The sequence below is a fragment of the Helianthus annuus genome, chromosome 10 (genome assembly GCF_002127325.2).
Source record: "Helianthus annuus cultivar XRQ/B chromosome 10, HanXRQr2.0-SUNRISE, whole genome shotgun sequence".
In the NCBI taxonomy this organism is placed as follows: Eukaryota; Viridiplantae; Streptophyta; class Magnoliopsida; order Asterales; family Asteraceae; genus Helianthus; species Helianthus annuus.
In genome coordinates, this window is record NC_035442.2 from 54,172,454 (window position 1) to 54,196,519 (window position 24,066).

Consider the following 24,066-nt stretch of genomic DNA (forward strand, 5'->3'; position numbering starts at 1 on the left):
GCTCTTTGTCTCACTGGTGTCGACCGTTAGTGGCTTCTAGAAGTTCTCCGGCGCTGGCGTGCTCTGATTGGAGCCACGTGTCACTCTTGTCGGCCTTGTTGTCCTTCTGCCAACAGCAGACAAGTGGAGATCGTGGGACAGATGTCTCTGTCCCCTGATTGGTGCCACATAGTCGTCCTTGAGTACTTCTCGCTTTCTGTACGTCAGACGATCGTGGCGCACGATTGAACAGAGCCTGCTGGATTTTCATTGGCTCCTTTTTCCTACCACTTGTACCTTCTGTACCTTCCTATCCTGGTCTTGCGCGGTAACCTTTCTGTGGGGTTGCGCGGGCTTACAGGTAGTGAAGACTTTTATCAGGCTCTTAAGTGTTGGAAATGTAGTTCTTTTCTGACTGGGCCTCGCGCCTCTTCATGGGATCTAATGTTACTCGCGCGAGGTTGCTCAGTAAGAAAATTGTTAAATAAGGAGTATGGCCTACGCGCAGCCTTGATGAAGGATTGCGCGGCTCTTTTGGGGCCATACCCCTTCAAGTCCCCCCAGTCTAGTGCTGCACCATACACAAGGCAAATGGTTGGAGCTCTGGACGTAGAAAAGAAAGTGCAGAAAATGCTTGTTTTAGTTTGTTAGGCGCGTGTACAAGCGCTTGTTGGTTGCTACGACACGACTACAACTCTGCAAAGCTGATGCTGCTTTGTTTTAAATTGATGGCGCGAGGATGTCTTGGGTAACCAAGCCATTCAGCGCGTCCCTGAGTATCTTCTTTGCTAAGTTTCTTGAAATTTGAGCGGGAAATTCTTCGGGATTTGAATTCTGACGGTTTGGTGAGATAGTCGTCGATGGTGACCTTTGAGTTGACTGCTGACACGGATGTCATCATGCCATCTGTGACGGTTCCGCTTTTCGTCAGGAGAGTGCGGCCCACGCACGCATGGTAACCGTCACCCCTGCTTTTCCGCGTTACGTGGCATCTTCTCGTTGGCCAGGTGAACGGCGAATGCGGCACGTTTACCCATCGCATTAAATGCGATGGGTATATATATTCGATGAGGTGAGAAGGACTCCCACATCTTATACTCTTTGCACTCATTTCTCTCTGATTATCTTCATCTAGTTCTTCAATTCTTCAAAATCTTGTAGCAGATCTTCAAGTTCTTCATATCTTCAGGAACACTGATGGCAGAAGAACATGTTGAAGACAATCACGGAGAGGAGGGGCCTGTCCCGGTTCTCCGGTGGGATTTAGGTTTATTCGAGCAGGTCGTACGGAACTTTCGGTTTCCACCGGAATGGGATGCAAGATATCCGGCCCAGAATCAAACTGCCGCCGATGCACCGCCAGGCTATATTACTTTGTTTGAAGATTTTTTCCTCCAGGGGAATTTCCGGCTGCCGACGACGAACTTTATGGGAAATATTCTGCATTTTTACAATTTCCATATTTCTCAGATGAGCCCTCCTGGGATGGTTAGGGTTCGACATTACGAGTCCTTATGTCGAGCCCATGGTATCGAACCTACCGTTGAGAAGTTCCAAGCATTTTATCAGCTCATCCGAACTATGGGCTTCTTTTCTTTTGCCAGCCGTGGAGCTACGAGGAAGATCTTGCTGAACCCACCGAAAAGTTTCCATGATTGGAAACCTAAGTTTTTCTTCATTCACAAGGAGATGCTCCCAATCGCCATGCCTTTCCAGGCCTGGACTGAACCTGTATTGAAAGAAGATCTTCCCATTCCTAAACATGAACGGTGGTATCACCAGCTTACTCCCACCTCTAACCGGGTATTTGGAGAAAATGTCCTCATTGCTGCGTGCATGAGTGACTGATGGTCGCCTGATAGCGAGGAGGTTCCTATCTTGAAGATCAATGATCAAGGTCAGTAGCTTCCTTAATTGCCCTGATTCCATGCTTCATAACTTTGTTTTATTCATACGATTTGATGTGTAGAGGTGCACTTGTATCAAGCCGCTTTCGCTACGTTTGGGGGTTTATGGGCGCGCGCCCACTCCGGGATGGGGAGGAGTACTGGTATGAGCAGATAAGGAGCAATTTCATGTACCCGGTTGCTGATGCCTTCGCCGAGCCCCCCACTGCAACTGAAGGTGCGCATATACCTAACCCTCGACCCTTGCGCTCCGTGACTTCTGCTGGGAAAGAGATTATCTATCTTTCCAGCGAGGAGTCCGTCAGATCATCAAATGGAGAGTTAAGTCCACGGTCTCAAATCTTTGCAGGTGTGTTGCGCGATTTGGAGATAGACCCTGAGGACAGGAAGAAGAAGAAGCCTGCGAAGAAGAAGAAGGTTATTACCTTGGATCCTAAGGTGACCAGCAAGGGAGCTGGTGGTAGTCGCGCAACATCTGCTACCGCCGACAAAGGTACTCTTCGCCTTCATCAAAGTAACCTGGAAGATTACGTTATTATCAGTGATTCATTTGAAGGTTTGTCGCGTATAGGCGAGAAGAAAACTGGAGCGGGTGGCTCCAAGAGCTCAGGGAGCGTGGGTTCCCGTAACCCGGATGCTGGGACCACCCCGTCCTCTGCTGCGCAAGAGGAGGAGGATGAAGAGGAAGCGCAGGAAGAACCTGCGGTGAAGTTAATAAGAAAAAGGAGTCGGGAGGCTGCGCTCGGGGCCACTGTGTTGCCGAAACCTGGCGATGCCCCTTTGATTGGGAAGAAGAGCAACTTGTGCTCCCTCTACAAATTCTCTCCTGGTTAGTATGTTGTCTCCTTGTACTTGTAATATTCTCCTTTCTAATACTTCATCTTTGCAGAGGCTGAAAAGAAGAAACCTGAAAAGGGCATCACGGTCACAGAGCCCTTGGAGCCGGCGCAGAAAAGGCCCAGGGCTACTAAAGTCACTATCAAACCGTTCCCTGCTTCAAAATCTGTTGATAAGGAGAAACAAAAGGGTCTTGAGAAACTTGTTTGGGAAAAGGAGGTTGAGAGAGAGAGAGTTGCTGAGAAGCCTCCTACTGGCCCTAAGGAGCCTGAGGTTACTGCCCCCATTACTACTGATACGGCGCAGGAGTCGGGGTTAACTCCTCTTACTGGGCATGAGCGGCCCATTGCTGAGAAGGAGAAAACCTTGGAGGTGGAGAAGCCTGTTGAGCCTTCGTCGTCTGCTGCCCCTGTTCAAACCGGTCCAGCGACTACGGAGCAGGCTACTGCTGCTGCTGGTGGTAGCGCTGGCTTCGTTGCTGGCCAAGCTGGCGCGGGAAGCCGGGGTGAGGCGTTTCACTCTCCTATAGGTCCGATGGACACCTTGGGAGATGTTTATTAGAAGTCCTATACCGAGGAAAGTCGCGGTGAAGCGCTTCATCAACATCCATGGAGCCTAAAGCAGAAGGATACTTTTCTAGAATTCGCTCCCTGCCGCGATTGGCTTCTTAACTCCATCCCTCTTGGTGAGGTGAATCGGCAAAGGGAGCGAACCCACAGCGCGCTTTATCATGCGTACGTTGTTGGTGAAGCCAACACTCGCGCTGCTAATCATCAGATTGTTCGCGAATGGCGAACTATGGTTAGGGAGAGGGAAGAATGGGAGAAGTATTGCGAGCGGTTGCTGAAGCAGGTGAAGGCTTTTGAGAGGTCGAAGGCCGCCTTTGAAGAGGAGAAAGCGAAGTTCGAAACAGATAAAAAGGCTGAAGAGTGGGGCCGTGAAGGCCTTAAAAACAAACTTCGTGCCACTGAAGAACTCCTCTCAAAGGATCGTGCTGAATGGAAGGCTATCTGTGCCAAGGACAATGTGCGCATGTATGCGGCTCGCTCTAATATCACCGATCTTGAAGGTCAAGTTGCGGATTTGAAGAAGAAGGTGGAGAATGCGCAAGCTGTGCAAGACCAAGTCGAGGTATGTTAACTGTCTTTTCTTGCTTATGCTTCAGTTTGTAGAAAGTTTTCTAAGTCTTGTTTTCTATAGGCTGAGCTTAAGGCGCAAATATCTGGCAAGGACAGAGATTTGTCTGCCAAGGACGTTGAGATCGCTGAGTTAAAGCGTCGTCTGCATGAGCAGATCGAAAGGAGCGAGTCCTTGGAGATTGATCTCGAAGCTGAAAAGTCAAAAGCTGCCACTGTCGAAGAAGCGAAGCAGAAGGCTGAGGAGGCGCGAGCCATTAGTACCGCTGCTCTCAATGTGGCACAGAATAATTATTCTGAGGCCCAAGGTATCGTGGACACTTTGGCTGCGGAAGCTGAGTGGCTGCGCAGCCGAGGGATCGCTCTGGTAAGATTTCTCTTGACTTTGGCTTAATTTGTTAAGACTTGTTATCTTATATGTTTTGTTTATTACAGATGGCCAACTCTGTCTTGAATGTTGGGGAGCTGGATACAGCCGTTGCTGCTTTAATAGATGCTTCACGTGCTGTTGGTCACCGGGGTGGTTACTTGGAATGTGCGCAACATGTTGCAGAGATGTTTGGCCAAGAATTTGACACTAGTCACTGCTCGGTGACTAATCAAGCTAAGGCCGAGCTGGCTCGCGCTAAAAATGGTTACGATAACTTGTCTCTACCAGTGATGGACTTGGTTACTGAAGCACTGAAGCATGATGACTGGTGTCATCGATTGAAGACCGTCCTAGATCCACCACAAACGGTTGAATTATCTGATGAGGAGTTGGCAGGCGATGATGAAGGCGATGATGATGGCGGGGATGGTGATCAACCTGAATAGGGATTTAAGGCTTTGTGCCTTGTTTTGTTTAGCTTTGTGAATGTATAGGGTTGCGCGGTCGCGCTTTAACTAAATTTAATGGATGTTAGGTTTATGTAACCTTTGCGCGCTGCGCTTTCTGAATATGATGTTATGTATACTTTGTCTCTTGTGACAATAATTGCACTGTTGTTCGGAACTTTGGTTAAGTTAGCGCGAATAAATGTAAGTGTAGTTCAAGGGCTGATAATTTACTGAAGTGTTTTCATGCTAATCAAAAGTTTAACATGCATTTATAACTCGCGAAGTAACATGGCAGTAGGAAAACATATTGTATGATTTCATTAACTTGGAAACAGGCGCTTAGGCCAACCATACATTGTAATAACATACATGGCATTTAGCTAGTCATACAAAAACAAGTAGATGCGTTGCCCTCATCAGAGGGTTGGCTCGTGAGCCTAAAGTGATTACATATAGCACTTGCGCAATTGTTGCGCGTTCCATGTGCGTGGGATGATATGGCCATCCAACGTTCGCAATTTGTATGCCCCTTTTCCTAGCACCTCATGGACCAAGTACGGGCCTTCCCATTTGGGTGCTAGCTTTCCAGGGCGTTCGGCGTTTGAAGCTTTGTTGTCACGGAAAACGTATTCTCCTGGATTGAAGGTACAAATACGAACTCACGCATTGTAATACCTCTCTAGTTGTGTTTTGTATTTCGCCTCTTTAATGCGCGCGATCTCGCGTCTTTCTTCCAAGAGATCCAGGTCGAGACGGCGCTCTGCTTCATTGTCGATCGTATTGACTGCTGTCAATCGTGGTGAGGGGAGACCGACTTCTGCCGGGATAACTGCTTCTGAGCCGTATACTAGGCTGAAAGGAGTTTCGCCGGTGCTTGTCTTCGGCATGGTTCAATGAGCCCATAGGATGCTTGGGAGCTCATCTACCCAACCTCTGCGCTTTGTGCCCAGTCGGGCTTTTATCCCCTCCACGATGCTTTTGTTTACGCTTTCTACTTGACCGTTGCCCTGAGGGTGCGCAACGGATGAGAAGGTGTGCTCTATCTTCATTTCCTTCATCCATTTTTTAAGGTCCTCCGAGGCAAAATTGGTACCGTTGTCTGTAACGATCTTGAGTGGAAGACCAAATCTGCAGATGATGTGCTCCCAGATGAACTTGCGCACCATCATGGCAGTGGTTGATGCGAGGGCTTTGGCTTCCACCCACTTGGTGAAATAATCGACAGCCATGATTATAAACTTTACGGCTCCTGGGGCATCTGGGAAGGGTCCCACCATATCAATCCCCCACTGTTGGAAAGGCCAAGCAGTGGACACTGGGATAAGATCATTTTTGGGGCGCAAGGTCTTTGGAGAGTGCCGCTGACAGGAGTCGCATTTGAGCAGCTCCTTCAGGGCGTCGACATGCATCCCTGGCTAATAATATCCAGCGCTCATGATTTTTGCAACAACCATGCGTGGTCCCGCATGTATACCACTGTAGGACCGAGTTTGACAGTCTAATGAGTCAATTTGAGCTAGTACCTACCGAATATGTAGTGGAAATACATATTTGGCATGAATCAAAGCAAAACTGTAGAAGAAATGAGTAGAAACAGAAGCAATACACTTTAACACCATTTTCTCATTCAACTTTCATGAAATACAAGGTCAGCAGGTCGGCTACACTTGTGACATCGACGTACAAAATGAGAAAACACTTAGGGTATATATAGGGAAATAGTTTCGCTTATGTGAACAGACCATTCAAGCGAAACCTTTTAACAAATAGTTTCGCTTATATGGACATGTCCATATAAGCGAAACCTTTATATGAAAACCATACAATTACACTTTTAACCCCTATACAATACATAATTAACCAAACTAGACCCTATACATTGATTAACTAAGACTAAGACGCAGGCTTTAGACATTATGCACCAACAAACTCCCCCTTGGATACAGCCGCAGTCTTCGTCTTGTCTTTGGGTCTTCAAACAGCTCTGAACGACTCTTCCCTTGGCTTCGGCTTCCTGCTAAGCGCAACTCTTATTCTTTCATTCTCTTTCTTCCTCGCCTTTTCTTCTTCAGCTTGAATCTTCAAAAATGTACCTTTCTTTTCTTCAAGATTTTGACGTTCACGTTTGGCTTTCCTTTTCATCTTCTCATCAAGCAACCACCAAGATGATTTCCATTTACTCTCAGAATTGATACCTTTTCTGAAAGCAAAGGGAAACAACACGTTGAAACTGCTGCGCTTATTCTCTATCTGCTGGTTGATAGTGAATCTTGTTGATGAAAAGGCATTCTATATCCTTCGCAGAGCAATTTACAAGCCACATGGGATCATAAACATGTATCTCTCGAATCTCCCCTCCTGCTCTGTAAGTAATAATGTCTTCGGTAGAAATACAACTATAAACCCAACCAATGAAGCCTTTATAAAAGTCTTGTTCCATCTGAGGCATTGGAATTGTCTTCATTGTTCTCGGAGGCTTGACATTAAGAATAGTCTCTGTAACACCGGTATCTGGATCTACCCTCTGTACATGCTTTGGATGATGCGGCTTCCATTTACGAAATTCTTTCAATGACTCATACTTGATGTAACCCCACATAGCCACATCATTCTTTCGAACAGGATAATCCAAACATCTAATCTTCGGCAGTTCATCTACATCCCACCAAGGTAATGACATGATGTCATATAAACGTTCAAAGTATTAAACTCCGCATTCTCGTCTGATCGCATAAGCATTTACTTGCGGTAAGTAACCCCAACTGATAATGTCACCGAGAGACACACTTCTATCACGCTGATAATACTTCAAAGGTCTCTTAAACTTTCTCTCATGACTTTTTCTGAACCACTTCGATCTATCTTCCTTTTCCATTTCCTTTTGAGTGCTCTCGAAGTTCTTATCTTTCACCGCCTCAGCTACTTTTTGTCTTAATTCTTCTCTATTTTCTTCTGCGAAGAACTCCATGAGTGTAGGATACTTAGAAGTATCTTCAACCACATCTTCATCATCCTTCCAGTCTTCAATTTCAACTTTGTTGTACTTATCAGCCTCTTTAACATACTTATACGTGTATTCAGGCTGTTGATTGATATCAAAAGTATCCAACTCTTCTTCAAAATCAAACTTGAACTCAGGATCCACAATATTCATCATTTCTCTGTAAACATCTAATCCCAAGATTAACTTTTCAGTATGTTCAACGATCTGAGTTTTACTAGACTCCCCCTTTCCACTTGCTTCCCCTGATTCTTCATTAACCGAATCATTCATCAGATCATCAACTGTTTTCTCAGTGGAAGCTTCTGTAACTTTCAAACCTGTACCACCTGCAGCGTCGTCATCATCATCATCAGAACCATGACTGCTTGCAGAAAACACTTTTTCATCTTTTTCATCTTCCTCTTCATCCTCCTCTTCATCATCTTCATCATCACTGTTACCCATCAACTCTTCAAGATGTGTTTCCTCCTCAAACAAACCAGATATTGCAGTGATAGGCTCAGGATTATCAACAATCATTGAAGGAACAATCGATCTTTCAGTCACAGCTGAACTTCCTTCAACTCCTTTGCCTTTGTCTCTCATTTGCTCGTCTATTTTGGCTTGACGTTCAGCTCTTAACTCTTCAACCTGCAGCTCTTCAAACTTTTGTTCTAACGATGTTCCAAGCATACTTTCAACAACTTTGTTCAGCATATAGAACTCGTGATCTCTTAATACTTTAGTTGCTTCAAGCTCTTTGTCCTTTAACTTGAAGTATTCATTCTGTTCATCACGTCTTGTTTTCTCTTCTTCAAGTTCAGCAACTTTAACCTTCAAGATATCAATTTCTGATTGATCAGCATCAATCTTTTTCACCAACTCTTGATTTTCATTCTCTAACTTCTTCACACGCATCTCAAGAAGTCTTTCTCTATCAGACACTTTCTTATTTTCAGCTACCAGCCTCTTGTTCTCAGCAACAACTTCTTCAACTTTCTTTTCAACATTTCTGACTTGTGAAGTGTTGGCAAAATCAAAATCTCCAACATCTAAAAGATTATCCTGTGGAGTATAAAGACCTCTGCTAGACAAACCAGGTTGCATTTAGGTGAGTGGAGGTGTTTGAAATATTTCTTGTGAGGTAACAAAAGGTTGTTGTGGTGGTGTTTGATGAATAGGTGATGGTTGTCTTGGAGGTGTTGGTTGTTTAGGTGGTGAGGATTGTTGTGGTGGAGTAGGTTGTCGGGGTGGTGATTGTATAGGTGATTGTGGTGGTGTTGGTTCATGTGGTGGCGTAGGTGGTTTCTTGGTTTGTTTCTTTTTTTTTAGCACAGTCTTTGGTACTTTGATCTTTGGAGTGGCTTTGACAATCTTTGGAGAAACTACTTTCTTTCGACCTCCAGCTTTCTTTCTAACTCTTGGAGAAGATTGTGATCCTGAGACATGCTCTGGAGAAGGCACATAAACATCATCATCGTCCTTTTCCTATCTCTTTCTCTTTCTTCACAGCTTTTCTTTTTCTGTCTCTTCTTGAATTCTTTTTCTACTTTCAATCTCGTCAATACCAACATCTGAAGAACTTGATGAACTTGTTGTACTTTTATCTACATCGTCTCCTTCAATGTCTTCAACAATCTTTTCTTTTTCTTTCTGACTTTCAACGTTTACAACTTGTTCAACATTAGCAACAATTTCTGGCCCTGTTTCCAAAACATCAGTATCAAACAATACATCAGTATTAAATGGATCATCTTCACTAGCTGCCACTTGTTCCTTTTCTGCAGTAACCACCGGATTATCTTCTTTCGGTTCATCAATCAAAGATATTGTTGCTGCTTTCTTTTGCTTCTTTCTAGGTTTTGATGACGATCCTTCACCCTGTTGAACTATAGGAGTCGCCTTTATGCGTCTTCTCCCAGTTTCTTTCACATACCACTCGTTCTTTGTGTTTTTGAACTCTGCAAGAACTTTCAACTCCTCAGCATACGCCGCTTCTTTCATCTCAGCTTCATTCCTCCAGTTCTGGTGTTCAACTAGATCTGGATCAGCATAGTTAGCATCTTTTATAGCCCCAAAGAATGCAACATCAACTTTCAGTTCCGGGTGATTTGGGTGATACTTCACAAGCTGTGTAATTGTAATCTTGTTCATATGTGATTGTACCAACAAATCATCTTTTATGTTTCTGTCGATCTCAGGATACGCGTGATCTATCAACATCTGTACGAATCTCGGACACGTCTAGGACCTGACCTTTGATGTAATGTTCTCTGCCATGTAATGAAATATGATATGCAAAAAATTGTATTTCTTGTTTAGTACCAACGCAGTCACCATATTCATTTGGTAGTCACGCATTGCATCATAACCTCCTTTGGTGTGACTTAATGACATCAGAATACAATGAATCAAAAACTTGTAAGGCTTAGTGAATTTAGACTTCAGATAATTTCTAGTATTCAATGCTCCCTGATATCCCATTCTCAACATACATCCCTTCACCATTCTTTCTGGAAATCTCATTGGAGAATCTGCTTCATCAGGAAAGTTAACAACTTCACGAATTAGAGCTTCGGTGACCAGAATCTTCTCCAACTTGCCATGTACTTCAACAACTGAAGAAATAACTTTATTCTGTTCATCGTAGTTGGCATTCTTCCAGAAACGTTCAATATGAGATCTATACACTGGTCTTTGATCAGTCAACGCCTTCTGAATGGGAATACGTCTCATGAACTCCAATATACCACTGAAATTGACCAGTTCCGGATATTTTTGAACATCCAAATCACAACAGCTGTTGTGAAGAGGATCAAATTGTAACACCCCAAAACCTGAATGTTAATTTTGAGCATGTTTTGTTTTACTCGATATGACATGGTAACTAAGTTAGATAACTTAGTTATAGATATAAGTTAAATATTAGGAATGGAATCTTTGTGACTAACAATTAACAAATTCAAGGGTTAAAATGAGGATAAATGGAAAGTGTTTTATTTAAAAAGAATGAAGTTGTGGCAAGTATGGGAACATGGTGGATCTTGAGGGACTTAGGGTGCCAAAATGGAAACTAAATTTATTAAATAAAATATCACACACACACACAAGATGTGTGTGTGCGTGACTTCGATCAGGGGAAAGAGCAGAAGGATGAACCCTAGCTCTCAAGAACATTAACACAAATTCAGCCCAATCAGAGCAAAAATCGAATGGGAAATCATGCATGAATGAAGAATTAGCATCACCCAACATTAACAAACATGTGGTAAGTTGTAGATTTGTATTTGGTGAACTTTTAAGAAATGGGTTATGGGCAAATCCGTGAAATTGTATGAAACTAAGCATGAATGGGTGTTAGAATCATTAAATAGAATATGTATTATGCAAGGTTTCGAGTAATTTGATGTTTTGGGGTGAAACCCACTTGTAGTAGTAGTAGAGATGATGATATGGATGATTATGTATGTTCAATACTTGTGTGATGTTGATATTGATGTATGTAATGAGTAATTGTTAGATAATGGTATAAAAGTTACATGATTCTAGTTGAAATTGATGATCTATGTAATGAACTAGGAAGAAAATGCATAAAATACTTGTACTATAGGCTTAAATGATGGCATGCACACCAAGTGTTTGATGAAATGCATAGGTGGAATTATTAGATGAGATTGGATGTAAACAATGAATGATCGTGTATAGGAAGTGATAATGTTGTGTTGAATAGTGAATTAACAAAAGAAGTGTGCTTTAGATATGATTCATGTAGAAGATTTGAATTGCTAGTATCATGTGGTAGTAGTATGCTTTAGGAGTGGTACCTTATGCTTAAATGATACAATGGACACCATGTGTTGCCCGACTTTCTAAATATGGCTATGAATTAATTGTGAAAAACGTGAATGTATAAGGAAGAAGAAATATTAGAATGATGATTTAGGTTGGCGAATCGTGGATTATGATGCTACATGTAGGATTACATAAATATTAATATGATTGGAAGTTGTTTATGTGCATGTGCGAAGTCTAGGTGAATGTGGTTGTATGTGTCTTACTACATGAGCATGAGGCGTATATAGTGTAATGGTTATGTTCTAACATGCCACGATTTGATGTATGTGTGTGTTTAGATTGGAGTTTAGGTCGCTTGATAGTTGACTTTCTGAAAGTCAATGAATGTAGAAATGTTGTGACTAGGCTTATCCAACATGATTGTGTGATTAGGAAGGTAATGTGATGCCTAATAGATCACCATGTGTTATTTGATGATACGTTAAATTATGTGGAATTGGAATGAAATAATTATTAAAGTAGGACTTGTGTATATTATAATGGACTAGTGAAAGTCAATGTGACCCATGTGTTGGAAATAGATGTTATTACGTATGAGCATATATGCTAACAATGTTGTAAATATGATAGCTTGAAAGAATAAGAACCATGTCAAGATGGACCATATCATGGGAGGCAAACGGGTCAAAGAGGAGGCAAAGAAACTAGCATAAACATGGCGAGCACAAGGTAAGTGACTTCCGACTCACTTCTTAGTATGCATATAGAGTTTTTATGTTTATGAATGTGGAGAAAATTATGTAAGGTTATGAAATAATGGAAGTTTTAAGATAAAGTATTGATCTAGTTAGACGAGGATAGATATGTAAGTCGAAGGTATTTTGATGTGAATAAACGGGTTGAATAAGCATGTATAAGTAAGGTAGCGGTAATGAAATTCATGAGGATTAAGGACCCGGGGCAAGGATTCTTAGTCTAATATGTAGGGAAATGTTTTACGGACAATTAGAAATAAGTTTCAAGTGAAACGGACGCAAAGCGAGCAAGTTATGCGAGTTTTAGTTTTTAAATGGTAGGCTGAACTGGGCTCTACCGTAGCTTACGGTAGCCACCGTAAGCTACGGTAGGTTCTGGGCCCTTCTTCCTGCCGTAAGGCAGTAGATATGTACCGTAAGTGTTAGTGGCCACCGTAAGCTACGGTAGCCACCGTAGCTTACGGTGGAGGTCAGGTGCACTTATAAGATTTCGTAATCATTCGTTTTTCCTTCGATTTCGGGCCCCGTGAACCCATTCCAGCCTTGATAAGTTTTTATAATGCACCTCAACCCTACCAAAGGGCTTGGTAAGCTACGGGTGCGAATGGAACTCATTCTCAAAGATCTGAAGTATACCCGAACGATATTTTAAAAGTGTTATTGATGTGTGAGTAGTAACGGGATACGTGAGTGAGTATGCGGGGCTATGAATTAAGTACGTGGGTACGTATGTGTGTATGTATGTATAGTTTTCACTAGTGAGGGTATGCATGGGTATAGTTATGATTCGTTTTATATGTGGATGCATGTATGTAGGTATAAATGTATGCTAGTAGGCATGTAAGTATGTTCATGGGTTTTCAATATGACTGAGTAATGATGCTATTAACAGTGTACCTTGAGAATAAAGTATAATGCAGGTACAATGTTGTAATCTCACCATGGAAATGGATACTCAGACGGAAGCGCCTTACATAAAGGAATGAAGGAATGGAAAGTAAAAGAGTATGAATCTTGATACGTTTATAAAGTGTACTAACGTGTGAATTGGTATGGTGAGTGTAGGTTGTACGAGGCACGGAGTATCATTGAGGAGTGAAGATCAAGGATCGAGTCACAAGTTAGATTGTACGGGATGCTCGAATAAGTATTTAGCAAACATAGTTTATGTTTCCATATCGCAGTTGAGATCTAATGATGTATTATTGTAAGATTGTCACTTTTAAATGGACTTCGAGTAAATTAAGACGTTTTTAAATGAAAGAAATTTTATGGTATCAATTTCCGCTGCGTCTTTTCAGTAAAAGCGTGTTAGGGCGTTACAAGTTGGTATCAGAGCCATGGTTTGAGGGAAATCAAGTATGTGGAGGTAAATACTTGAACTCAAACCAGAGTGCTCTTGTGACAAGGAACCCGTACAATCCAAGACTCGATCAAAATTTAAAGGTAGAAACTAATGTAAGTGTGTATTTAAGCATGTATATTATGAAAAAAAAAACTAACAGTATGTTATGTGAAGGGTAAGCATAGTTGTTGGAGAGGATGATTCGCGAGTACAGTCTTGGACCGACACCAAGGCAAGTAGTATGATAAATTGATTCCAGGTATGTATATTTAATATGTGTAAGTACATGTAATGGTAAAATCTAGCGAGTAAAAGAAATATTTTAAGTGAAATATAATAATGGAATGACAATGAAGTTTTGAAAATGTTACACGTGCCGAAACTTAATTCTTCGGACATAAGGTGACGATTACATGAAGACACGAAACTAGTATGCGGATTGTGTACCTGGCCAGTACACAAGAAACATATGACGTTCGTGAGACCGTGATAATTGTTACCGGTATGTCCGCTAGAACTAGGTAGTAGGTGGACGTGGGGGTGAAGAGGAATGTAAGACTTTCAGGAATGAAAGTATGAATGATATGTTAGAATCCGCGAGACGGATTCGAAGCACGAAAGGAATGAAATCATAATGATATGTTTGAATCCGCGAGACGGATTCAAAACATAGAAAGGAATGAAAGGTGGAATGAAAAGTCCGAATTTGTAAGTAAATGCGGACCGAAGAAGTAAATATTTTTTAAGCGGATATTAATTAAGTTATGTTTTAAACTTTTTACTATATATTTATGTAAATGCGTTGTATGCAAGATGGTTAGAAGGGCAAATGAGTCACACGGGTCAAATGGTGATTACCATTTGAACCCGGTATTTAATGTTTTGTTTGTTCAAGTCTTACATTTGTAGGTAAGCATAATGCATGATCATCCAATACCACGAATTGGAAAGAAATAACCAACACAAGGAATGGATAATGAGTTAATGGAACCGACTTGCATCGGTATGTATAAAGATTATGTTTTGATAGGAGCTTATAGCTCGACTTGAGGAGGATGTGTCAGGAGTGGACAGTTGGTAAGCATAGGTCAGAATGTAATTATAAATGGACTACTGAAAAGTCAAACGAAGTAAATGGATAGTTATTTAACTAGTATTAGTTAATAGTATGAAATATTTGATTCATTAAGTAACTAAAAACCGACGAAAGCTATTATGGTAGCAAGAAACCTTAGTAGAAAGAGGTAAGCTTGAAATGAGTTACATGCTAGACATGTAATTAGATTGGCTTTTGGAAGTTAGAATGAATGACGGTTATGACCCAAGTGAGTGCCTCGGGTATGGACGAGGATGAAGGGTTTTTGCAAGAAAACGTTAAAGTAATGAAATAATTTTTGTAAGAATGTTCGAACGGAAAGTAAGTACAACGCGTACTATGATACTTGTATAACACTAGGTACTGAGTGGCAGTTGACCTTGAAGAGTCAAATTGCAGATGTCGGTAACTAATTATTTATGAAAGCTGAAAAGTATTACCTAAGAGACGCAATGTGTAAAGTGAAATACTTGTAGTAAGGATTTCGGAATGACATAGGTAATTCAACACTGAATACCATGAAGGGCTGAGTAGAAATAGTATGCCAAGGAATGAACATCTATCGACCTGTTATGAATAAGGAGAATAAAGAAATTAAAATGTTAGGTAATGGTCATGTATTGACCTGTTTAAACAGGTTGAACGTACCAATGTTTTGAGAAATAAGTTGAGAAAGAATTAATATAAAAATAAGAAATGCAATAAACATTATGTTGAACAAAGTTGAATGTAACTGTGGAAATTCTGATAGAATATATATAAAACAGTAAGTATCGTTGAAAATACTAACTTGATGCTAGGCTTGTTGGCCATGTTCATTTAAACAAGACATTATTGAAAGAACGCATTTAAATGGAAGCTTAACAAGGAACAAGTACGATCAACCCAAGTATCGCATGACTCACAATGAAATGGGGTCGATTCGGGTCGCAGGCAATTGGATTATGCAATGGAAACGAGGTTAGTAAAACGTTTAGCTTGCGATTATAAGTAAGAATTGGTATATAGAGTGTTTATGGTATGCGTATAGTGATACGCCGACCTTTCAATGAATGTGAAAGTAAGTAGAAGGGACGTTAGTAATGGGGTGTTAGGGTATGATCGTGGTGAACATAATGAAATAATATGTACGATATAATAATAGATTGGAATAAATCATAAAAAGTGAAAATGACACTAATAAGAGCTCTGGATAAGTTTCCGACCTTCTTGTATTTGTGAAGGTAAAGTTTGCTTAATTTAAGTAGGTAGGGACAATGCGTAAAATTACATTAATTTTGAATAGAAATTAGGCCAAGATTTCGAATGTATTCATAATGTATTATGCACTCTGAATGGGTACAAAGAAAAGGTAAGAGTAAGAATGAGCAAGGTTTCGGGGACGAAACCTCTTTTAAGGAGGGTAGATTTGTAACACCCCAAAACCTGAATGTTAATTTTGAGCATGTTTTATTTTACTCGATATGACATGGTAACTAAGTTAGATAACTTAGTTATAGATATAAGTTAAATATTAGGAATGGAATCTTTGTGACTAACAATTAACAAATTCAAGGGTTAAAATGAGGATAAATGGAAAGTGTTTTATTTAAAAAGAATGAAGTTGTGGCAAGTATGGGAACATGGTGGATCTTGAGGGACTTAGGGTGCCAAAATGGAAACTAAATTTATTAAATAAAATATCACACACACACACAAGATGTGTGTGTGCGTGACTTCGATCAGGGGAAAGAGCAGAAGGATGAACCCTAGCTCTCAAGAACATCAACACAAATTCAGCCCAATCAGAGCAAAAATCGAATGGGAAATCATGCATGAATGAAGAATTAGCATCACCCAACATTAACAAACATGTGGTAAGTTGTAGATTTGTATTTGGTGAACTTTTAAGAAATGGGTTATGGGCAAATCCGTGAAATTGTATGAAACTAAGCATGAATGGGTGTTAGAATCATTAAATAGAATATGTATTATGCAAGGTTTCGAGTAATTTGATGTTTTGGGGTGAAACCCACTTGTAGTAGTAGTAGAGATGATGATATGGATGATTATGTATGTTCAATACTTGTGTGATGTTGATATTGATGTATGTAATGAGTAATTGTTAGATAATGGTATAAAAGTTATATGATTCTAGTTGAAATTGATGATCTATGTAATGAACTAGGAAGAGAATGCATAAAATACTTGTACTATAGGCTTAAATGATGGCATGCACACCAAGTGTTTGATGAAATGCATAGGTGGAATTATTAGATGAGATTGGATGTAAACAATGAATGATCGTGTATAGGAAGTGATAATGTTGTGTTGAATAGTGAATTAACAAAAGAAGTGTGCTTTAGATATGATTCATGTAGAAGATTTGAATTGCTAGTATCATGTGGTAGTAGTATGCTTTAGGAGTGGTACCTTATGCTTAAATGATACAATGGACACCATGTGTTGCCCGACTTTCTAAATATGGCTATGAATTAATTGTGAAAAACGTGAATGTATAAGGAAGAAGAAATATTAGAATGATGATTTAGGTTGGCGAATCGTGGATTATGATGCTACATGTAGGATTACATAAATATTAATATGATTGGAAGTTGTTTATGTGCATGTGCGAAGTCTAGGTGAATGTGGTTGTATGTGTCTTACTACATGAGCATGAGGCGTATATAGTGTAATGGTTATGTTCTAACATGCCACGATTTGATGTATGTGTGTGTTTAGATTGGAGTTTAGGTCGCTTGATAGTTGACTTTCTGAAAGTCAATGAATGTAGAAATGTTGTGACTAGGCTTATCCAACATGATTGTGTGATTAGGAAGGTAATGTGATGCCTAATAGATCACCATGTGTTATTTGATGATACGTTAAATTATGTGGAATTGGAATGAAATAATTATTAAAGTAGGACTTGTGTATATTATAATGGACTAGTGAAAGTCAATGTGACCCATGTGTTGGAAATGGATGTTATTACGTATGAGCATATATGCTAACAATGTTGTAAATATGATAGCTTGAAAGAATAAGAACCATGTCAAGATGGACCATATCATGGGAGGCAAACGGGTCAAAGAGGAGGCAAAGAAACTAGCATAAACATGGCGAGCACAAGGTAAGTGACTTCCGACTCACTTCTTAGTATGCATATAGAGTTTTTATGTTTATGAATGTGGAGAAAATTGTGTAAGGTTATGAAATAATGGAAGTTTTAAGATAAAGTATTGATCTAGTTAGACGAGGATAGATATGTAAGTTGAAGGTATTTTGATGTGAATAAACGGGTTGAATAAGCATGTATAAGTAAGGTAGCGGTAATGAAATTCGTGAGGATTAAGGACCCGGGGCAAGGATTTTTAGTCTAATATGTAGGGAAATGTTTTACGGACAATTAGAAATAAGTTTCAAGTGAAACGGACGCAAAGCGAGCAAGTTATGCGAGTTTTAGTTTTTAAATGGTAGGCTGAACTGGGCTCTACCGTAGCTTACGGTAGCCACCGTAAGCTACGGTAGGTTCTGGGCCCTTCTTCCTGCCGTAAGGCAGTAGATATGTACCGTAAGTGTTAGTGGCCACCGTAAGCTACGGTAGCCACCGTAGCTTACGGTGGAGGTCAGGTGCACTTATAAGATTTCGTAATCATTCGTTTTTCCTTCGATTTCGGGCCCCGTGAACCCATTCCAAGCCTTGATAAGTTTTTATAATGCACCTCAACCCTACCAAAGGGCTTGGTAAGCTACGGGTGCGAATGGAACTCATTCTCAAAGATCTGAAGTATACCCGAACGATATTTTAAAAGTGTTATTGATGTGTGAGTAGTAACGGGATACGTGAGTGAGTATGCGGGGCTATGAATTAAGTACGTGGGTACGTATGTGTGTATGTATGTATAGTTTTCACTAGTGAGGGTATGCATGGGTATAGTTATGATTCGTTTTATATGTGGATGCATGTATGTAGGTATAAATGTATGCTAGTAGGCATGTAAGTATGTTCATGGGTTTTCAATATGACTGAGTAATGATGCTATTAACAGTGTACCTTGAGAATAAAGTATAATGCAGGTACAATGTTGTAATCTCACCATGGAAATGGATACTCAGACGGAAGCGCCTTACATAAAGGAATGAAGGAATGGAAAGTAAAAGAGTATGAATCTTGATACGTTTATAAAGTGTACTAACGTGTGAATTGGTATGGTGAGTGTAGGTTGTACGAGGCACGGAGTATCATTGAGGAGTGAAGATCAAGGATCGAGTCACAAGTTAGATTGTACGGGATGCTCGAATAAGTATTTAGCAAACATAGTTTATGTTTCCATATCGCAGTTGAGATCTAATGATGTATTATTGTAAGATTGTCACTTTTAAATGGACTTCGAGTAAATTAAGACGTTTTTAAATGAAAGAAATTTTATGGTATCAATTTCCGCTGCGTCTTTTCAGTAAAAGCGTGTTAGGGCGTTACACAAATACCACATTAGACACCTGCACATCACAAACACACTGAATCAGACACTTAGAAATTTTTTCAAACATTAAAATTTTACAAGTGCACAATAAGCGAAACATCTTGATGAACATATAAGCGAAACTCATAAAAAACTTATAAGCGAAACATGTAACTGCCATACAAGCGAAACATGTAATGACCATTTAAGCGAAACACATAATGAACTTATAAGCGGAACATTTAAGAACATATAAGCGAAACACATAATGAACTTATAAGCGGAACAATTAATTGACACACAAGCGGAACATTTAAGAACATATAAGCGAAACATATAATGACCAGAAAACGAAACATCTTGAATATGACCATTTAAGCGAAACCTTCATCAATCATTCAAAACTGATCGCAACAAACAATTAAACTTACCCACCTGTTATTTTGACAAAACCGAGACTAGGGATATGTTTTAATTTCAATTTTGACATCTCTAAAACCCTAGATCTGAGATTGAAATATCTATGACTCGACACACACCATCAATCATCAAATTTGAAACAATCAAAGCATAATATCATGATCTGGACATCAAAACGACTGCACATGATCATTTTCAAGCTTCAAGTTCACATAAACAAGCCTAAATCTATGTTCAGTTCTATAACAGGTGCCGACATATCAAATCAAGTATGAAATCGAACAAATTGAATGAAGACTTACCTTGCCCATGATTGATATACTAATAACGTAACAGAAACTGAAGAAAAACGGGCAGCACAACACTTGAAAATGGTCGAAATAGGGTTCCGCTTCAAATCGCCGGAGAGAAAGTGACGTACAAGCAAAAGTGTAAAAGTGACAGTAAAGCGGAACCTCTGACTTTATATATGTGATGAGGTTTCGCTTTTGTGTCCATTGACAAATAAGCGGAACCTCCTTTGAAGCTATAAGCGAAACCTGTTGAAACAGCCATTAAAGCGAAACCTTTGTTTTGGGTGACAAATAAGCGAAACTATTAACTTGTTTTCAAAAGTTTAACTTTTTGACATTTTTCAGATTGACCACCATCACACTCAGTTGACCAAGTCCAAGTCAATGACCTTGGACAACTGTTTGACCCACCAAGTCCAAGTTAATGGCCTTGGATGATCAAATTTATGAAGTTTGCTGACGTTTCTTTCTGAAAGCAGTTCAAATGAATGAACTTTAGAACATTTCAAACAATCAAACACATTTTAACTTTCATACAATATACCAATCACTGTATAGCAATCTCTAGTTTACCCATCCCTCATCAAACACTGACATGTTCTGCACTTAGGCTTTGATCTTCCAATTCCCAACATCGGTTGTCGAAAAATAAGATGAGAAAAGAAAATCTTTTTGGATTTTAACTGAATAAACTGAAACTATGTACACACAATATTTTTGCGAGTGTGTTAGTGTTGGTGCACTACATATGTTGACTTCGTCTTGGACCGAGTCTTAGTCTTAGAATGTTAGATCAGGGCACGTATTATAAGAAAGCAGGAGATTGTATAAGTGCTAGTCATAGGTTTCGCTTGTATGGTCTTATGTAGTAGTTTCGCTTGAAGTGACATTGATGGTTTCGCTTAAATGTCAGTTGAAGGTTTCGCTTGAACGACATGTTTGTTCAAGCGAAACCTCAACACATATAAATAGTCTGTCAAGCGAAACATTTGTAACGATCTTGTAACTCGTACCGAAGTGCTGCCGGATCGAGATTTGAATATAAACTGTCAGAAATCAATACAAAGAGAAGTTTAAAGTGATTTGTTAGCGGTTCCTAAGTCAAATACTTGTTTTCCGCACCTGTATTTGATAGAATTTCCTCTGATCGACTCGTTTGGGTCAAAACACGATCCTACAATTGGTATCAGAGCTTCAGGAGGATGAGTTCTGTAGAGAATAGCTTGAATTTGTCAAGATTTCTTTCTTCTACATCTTCTTTCTTCAGTTCAGACATTTTTACCGGTCAAAATCAGATCAAAATTTCAAGGATTTTGCGTATCAGTATAAAGATAAACCCTGGAAAGTTTGGTGTTAAAATTCACATTAAAAATGGGTCAATTGAATGTCTGAATTGGTTCCGCTTAAACGGACACTTTATAGTTCCGCTTGAAAGAACGTAATAGTTTCGCTTATCGTTACATCAGTTAAACAGGTTCCGCTTCTAGATACATTTCATCAGTTGAACTCGCTTCAATACTCTTTGGTTTCGCTTCATTGTTCCGCTTGAATAGACAGTTCCGCTTATCTGTACCTGATAGTTTCGCTTCAAGGATTATTGAAGGTTTCGCTTATTGAGATAAATAGTTGATTCGCTTCAGTGAACATTTCAGAAGGTTCCGCTTGTTTGTACAAAGTGGTTCCGCTTATTTGAACTTACCTGTTCCGTTTGTGTGTTCTTAACGGTTTCGGTTCTGTGGTTCCGCTTATTAGGGCTGTTGTGAGAATTTTGTAAAAATTTGAAAATGGAAGAGGAATTTTTCAATGCATTCGCTACTCCGGTTACACCGATCACTCTTGCACAAAATACAATGCTCGAGAATGAAACGGGTACAATGCAAAAACCACCCAAACTCATGAACATAGAAGAATTTAAAGGTTGGGAAGGTCGTTTTGAGAATTGGGTACAAGCTAATTACCTAGATGCTTGGGAATGTGTCGAGACAAAATATGTTCGACCACTGAATGATGATGAAGAGCCTGTTCCGATAAAAGATCTAAGTGCGGATGCTAGAAAGAAATACAAAGATGAGAAAATGATGTTAAGTCTTCTTCAACAAGCAGTGAAAGAGGATATTATGGTGCTTTTGCAACATAATGGAACTTCATATTCGATTTGGAAAGCTTTAAGGTCAAAGTTTCGTGGTAGTGAAGAAATGGTCAAAAGCAAGAAATCGCTTCTAAAGAAAGAATTTGATTTGTTTCGCGGGTTAAAGAATGAAAGCACAAGAGAGATTATCGAAAGATACTGCAATTTGCTTGCTAACATGAAGAGATTGAGTATTGAGAAAAACAATGAAGAGTTGATCGAAAAACTTGCTGATGCTTTACCATATGAGACTTGGGGCACATATCTTATGATGCTCAGAAACAAGAAAGGTTTTAGCAATTTGACACTCAGCAAGTTCATTGAAAAGATCGAAGCTCAAGAAATGGAACAACGAAAAGTTATTCGAATGAAAGATTTTGATGGTGAACAGGATATTGGGGTATACTATAAATCAGGGGTGAATGAGAAATCATCAAATCTATCTTCGAAAATTGAAACTGCCTACAGTGTCAAGAATTCATTTGAAAGTTCATCTAAAGGATCAAGCAACAAAACAAGTTTTACATCATTTTCATCTTTTGATCCAAATATTTCAGCAACGAAAAATGGAAAGAAACTTCAGTGCAATATTGTATTAAATCTTGAAAATGATCAAGATTATTCTGAGGAAGTTGCTAAAAACCAAATGTCTTTATTAGGAATGGTTTTGGAATCTTACGGTTGTTTTGTTGCAGGTCGTATCAGAAATCCAATGCTAACGAAGGAAGACTACGACCAAATAGATGCTGAGGAGATGGAGCTAATGGACATAAAGTGGTGTTTGGCTAGCGTGTTACGGAGAGCTGAGAAATTCAAGCAGATCACGAGGAGAGATGATCTTCGTGAGGCTAATGTTTCTACTTTAGGTTTCGATAAATCTAAAGTCACTTGTTTTCGGTGCAGGGAAAAAGGACACTTCAAGAGGGAGTGCACTAATCGCCAAGCAAGTGGAGCTCAGAATCCTTTCAACAATAACAATGATTACTACAGAAAAGCCATCTACCATCAGGTTGCTCAATCACCATCACAACAACATCAACATCAAGCACAAACTGCACATGGAAGACCAATAATTGAAGATTCTGGAAAGAAAGCATGTGTGGTTAATCCAGATGAAAAGAAGTCATTCAATTGGGATAATTATATCCTATATAATGCAAAAGCTTGTTTGATTGATCAAGAAGATGAAAAGTTACCAAAGGGTTTCAGTTGGGAAAATTTTACTTGGGATAATTTTATTCCTGATCAAACTAGAGCTTACACTGCTTTCATGGCAAAGGTTGAAGATGATAGTGATGATGATACTGAGTATTGGGCAAGAAAATTCAAAGCTGATATGAAGTTGCTTGCTGAAAGTGATAGTGAAGATGAAAAGGCCAAGAAGAAAAAGAAAAAGATCAAGACACCAGTGACCAGTGATGATGAGGATGTTCCAGTGATAAGAAGACAAAAGGTGAAAGAAGTTCCTAAATTCAAGGTTGAGGAAGAAGTTGATGCGAAAAAGATTCCAGTGAAGTGTGAGAACTGTGAAGCTATAAAGAAGCAGAACAGTACACTGATTTACAATTTGAACAGTTTGAAGGAATCTTACGATGTGCTGAACAAAGCAATGAACCAATACAACCAAACGAGTGAAGAACAAGCAACTGAAATGAAGACACTTCAGGGAGCTTTCATGATAAAGCAGAAAGTTGTAAACAATTGCATCGAGAAGTGTGCTGCTTTGGAACAAAAGCTTGAGCTGCAAAGAATTGAAACTGAAAGAGTTAATCGTTTGCTAAAAAGTTACTCATGTACTTCTTATGTCATTGACAGGATTTATCCGACGGTTGAAAGTATGAAGGCATGGGAAGATGATGAGGTAACTGAAGAAAAGGAAGCTGGAAAAATTGCTGATGAAAAGACTTTGGAAAAGAAGAAGAATGACACGAAGAAAACAACTGAGAAGAAAGATTCTGGTAAGAAACAATGTGTCAGTTATAACAAGTGTCCACCTCCGCTGGAAAATGGATATTTGCCAAGATACCCAAACGATGAAAGAGTCAAAAAGGCAACAAATTTACAGTGGGAGTCAGAGTCGTCAGTCAATCTACCAGATAGTATTGATGTTGTATTTACATCGTCTGAC

At 39.7% G+C, this 24,066-nt stretch overlaps 1 protein-coding gene across 1 annotated transcript; it reads left to right on the forward strand.

The window, feature by feature from the left end:
* Positions 1 to 3,521: 3,521 nt before the first annotated feature.
* Positions 3,522 to 4,675, forward strand: LOC110881262 (myosin-7B-like). Its single transcript, XM_022129580.1, has 3 exons — positions 3,522 to 3,854; positions 3,924 to 4,226; positions 4,295 to 4,675. Exons 1-3 carry the CDS (start codon positions 3,522 to 3,524, stop codon positions 4,673 to 4,675), a joined length of 1,017 nt encoding a protein of 338 aa, XP_021985272.1.
* The last annotated feature ends 19,391 nt before the right edge of the window (positions 4,676 to 24,066 follow it).

Bases quoted from the DNA above. Each gene is read 5' to 3' on its own strand.
- LOC110881262 (XM_022129580.1), top strand. From the start codon at position 3,522: ATGGTTAGGGAGAGGGAAGAATGGGAGAAGTATTGCGAGCGGTTGCTG. The intron at 3,855-3,923 runs GTATGTTAACTG...TGTTTTCTATAG, and splicing joins CTGTGCAAGACCAAGTCGAG to GCTGAGCTTAAGGCGCAAAT. The intron at 4,227-4,294 runs GTAAGATTTCTC...TGTTTATTACAG, and splicing joins GCAGCCGAGGGATCGCTCTG to ATGGCCAACTCTGTCTTGAA.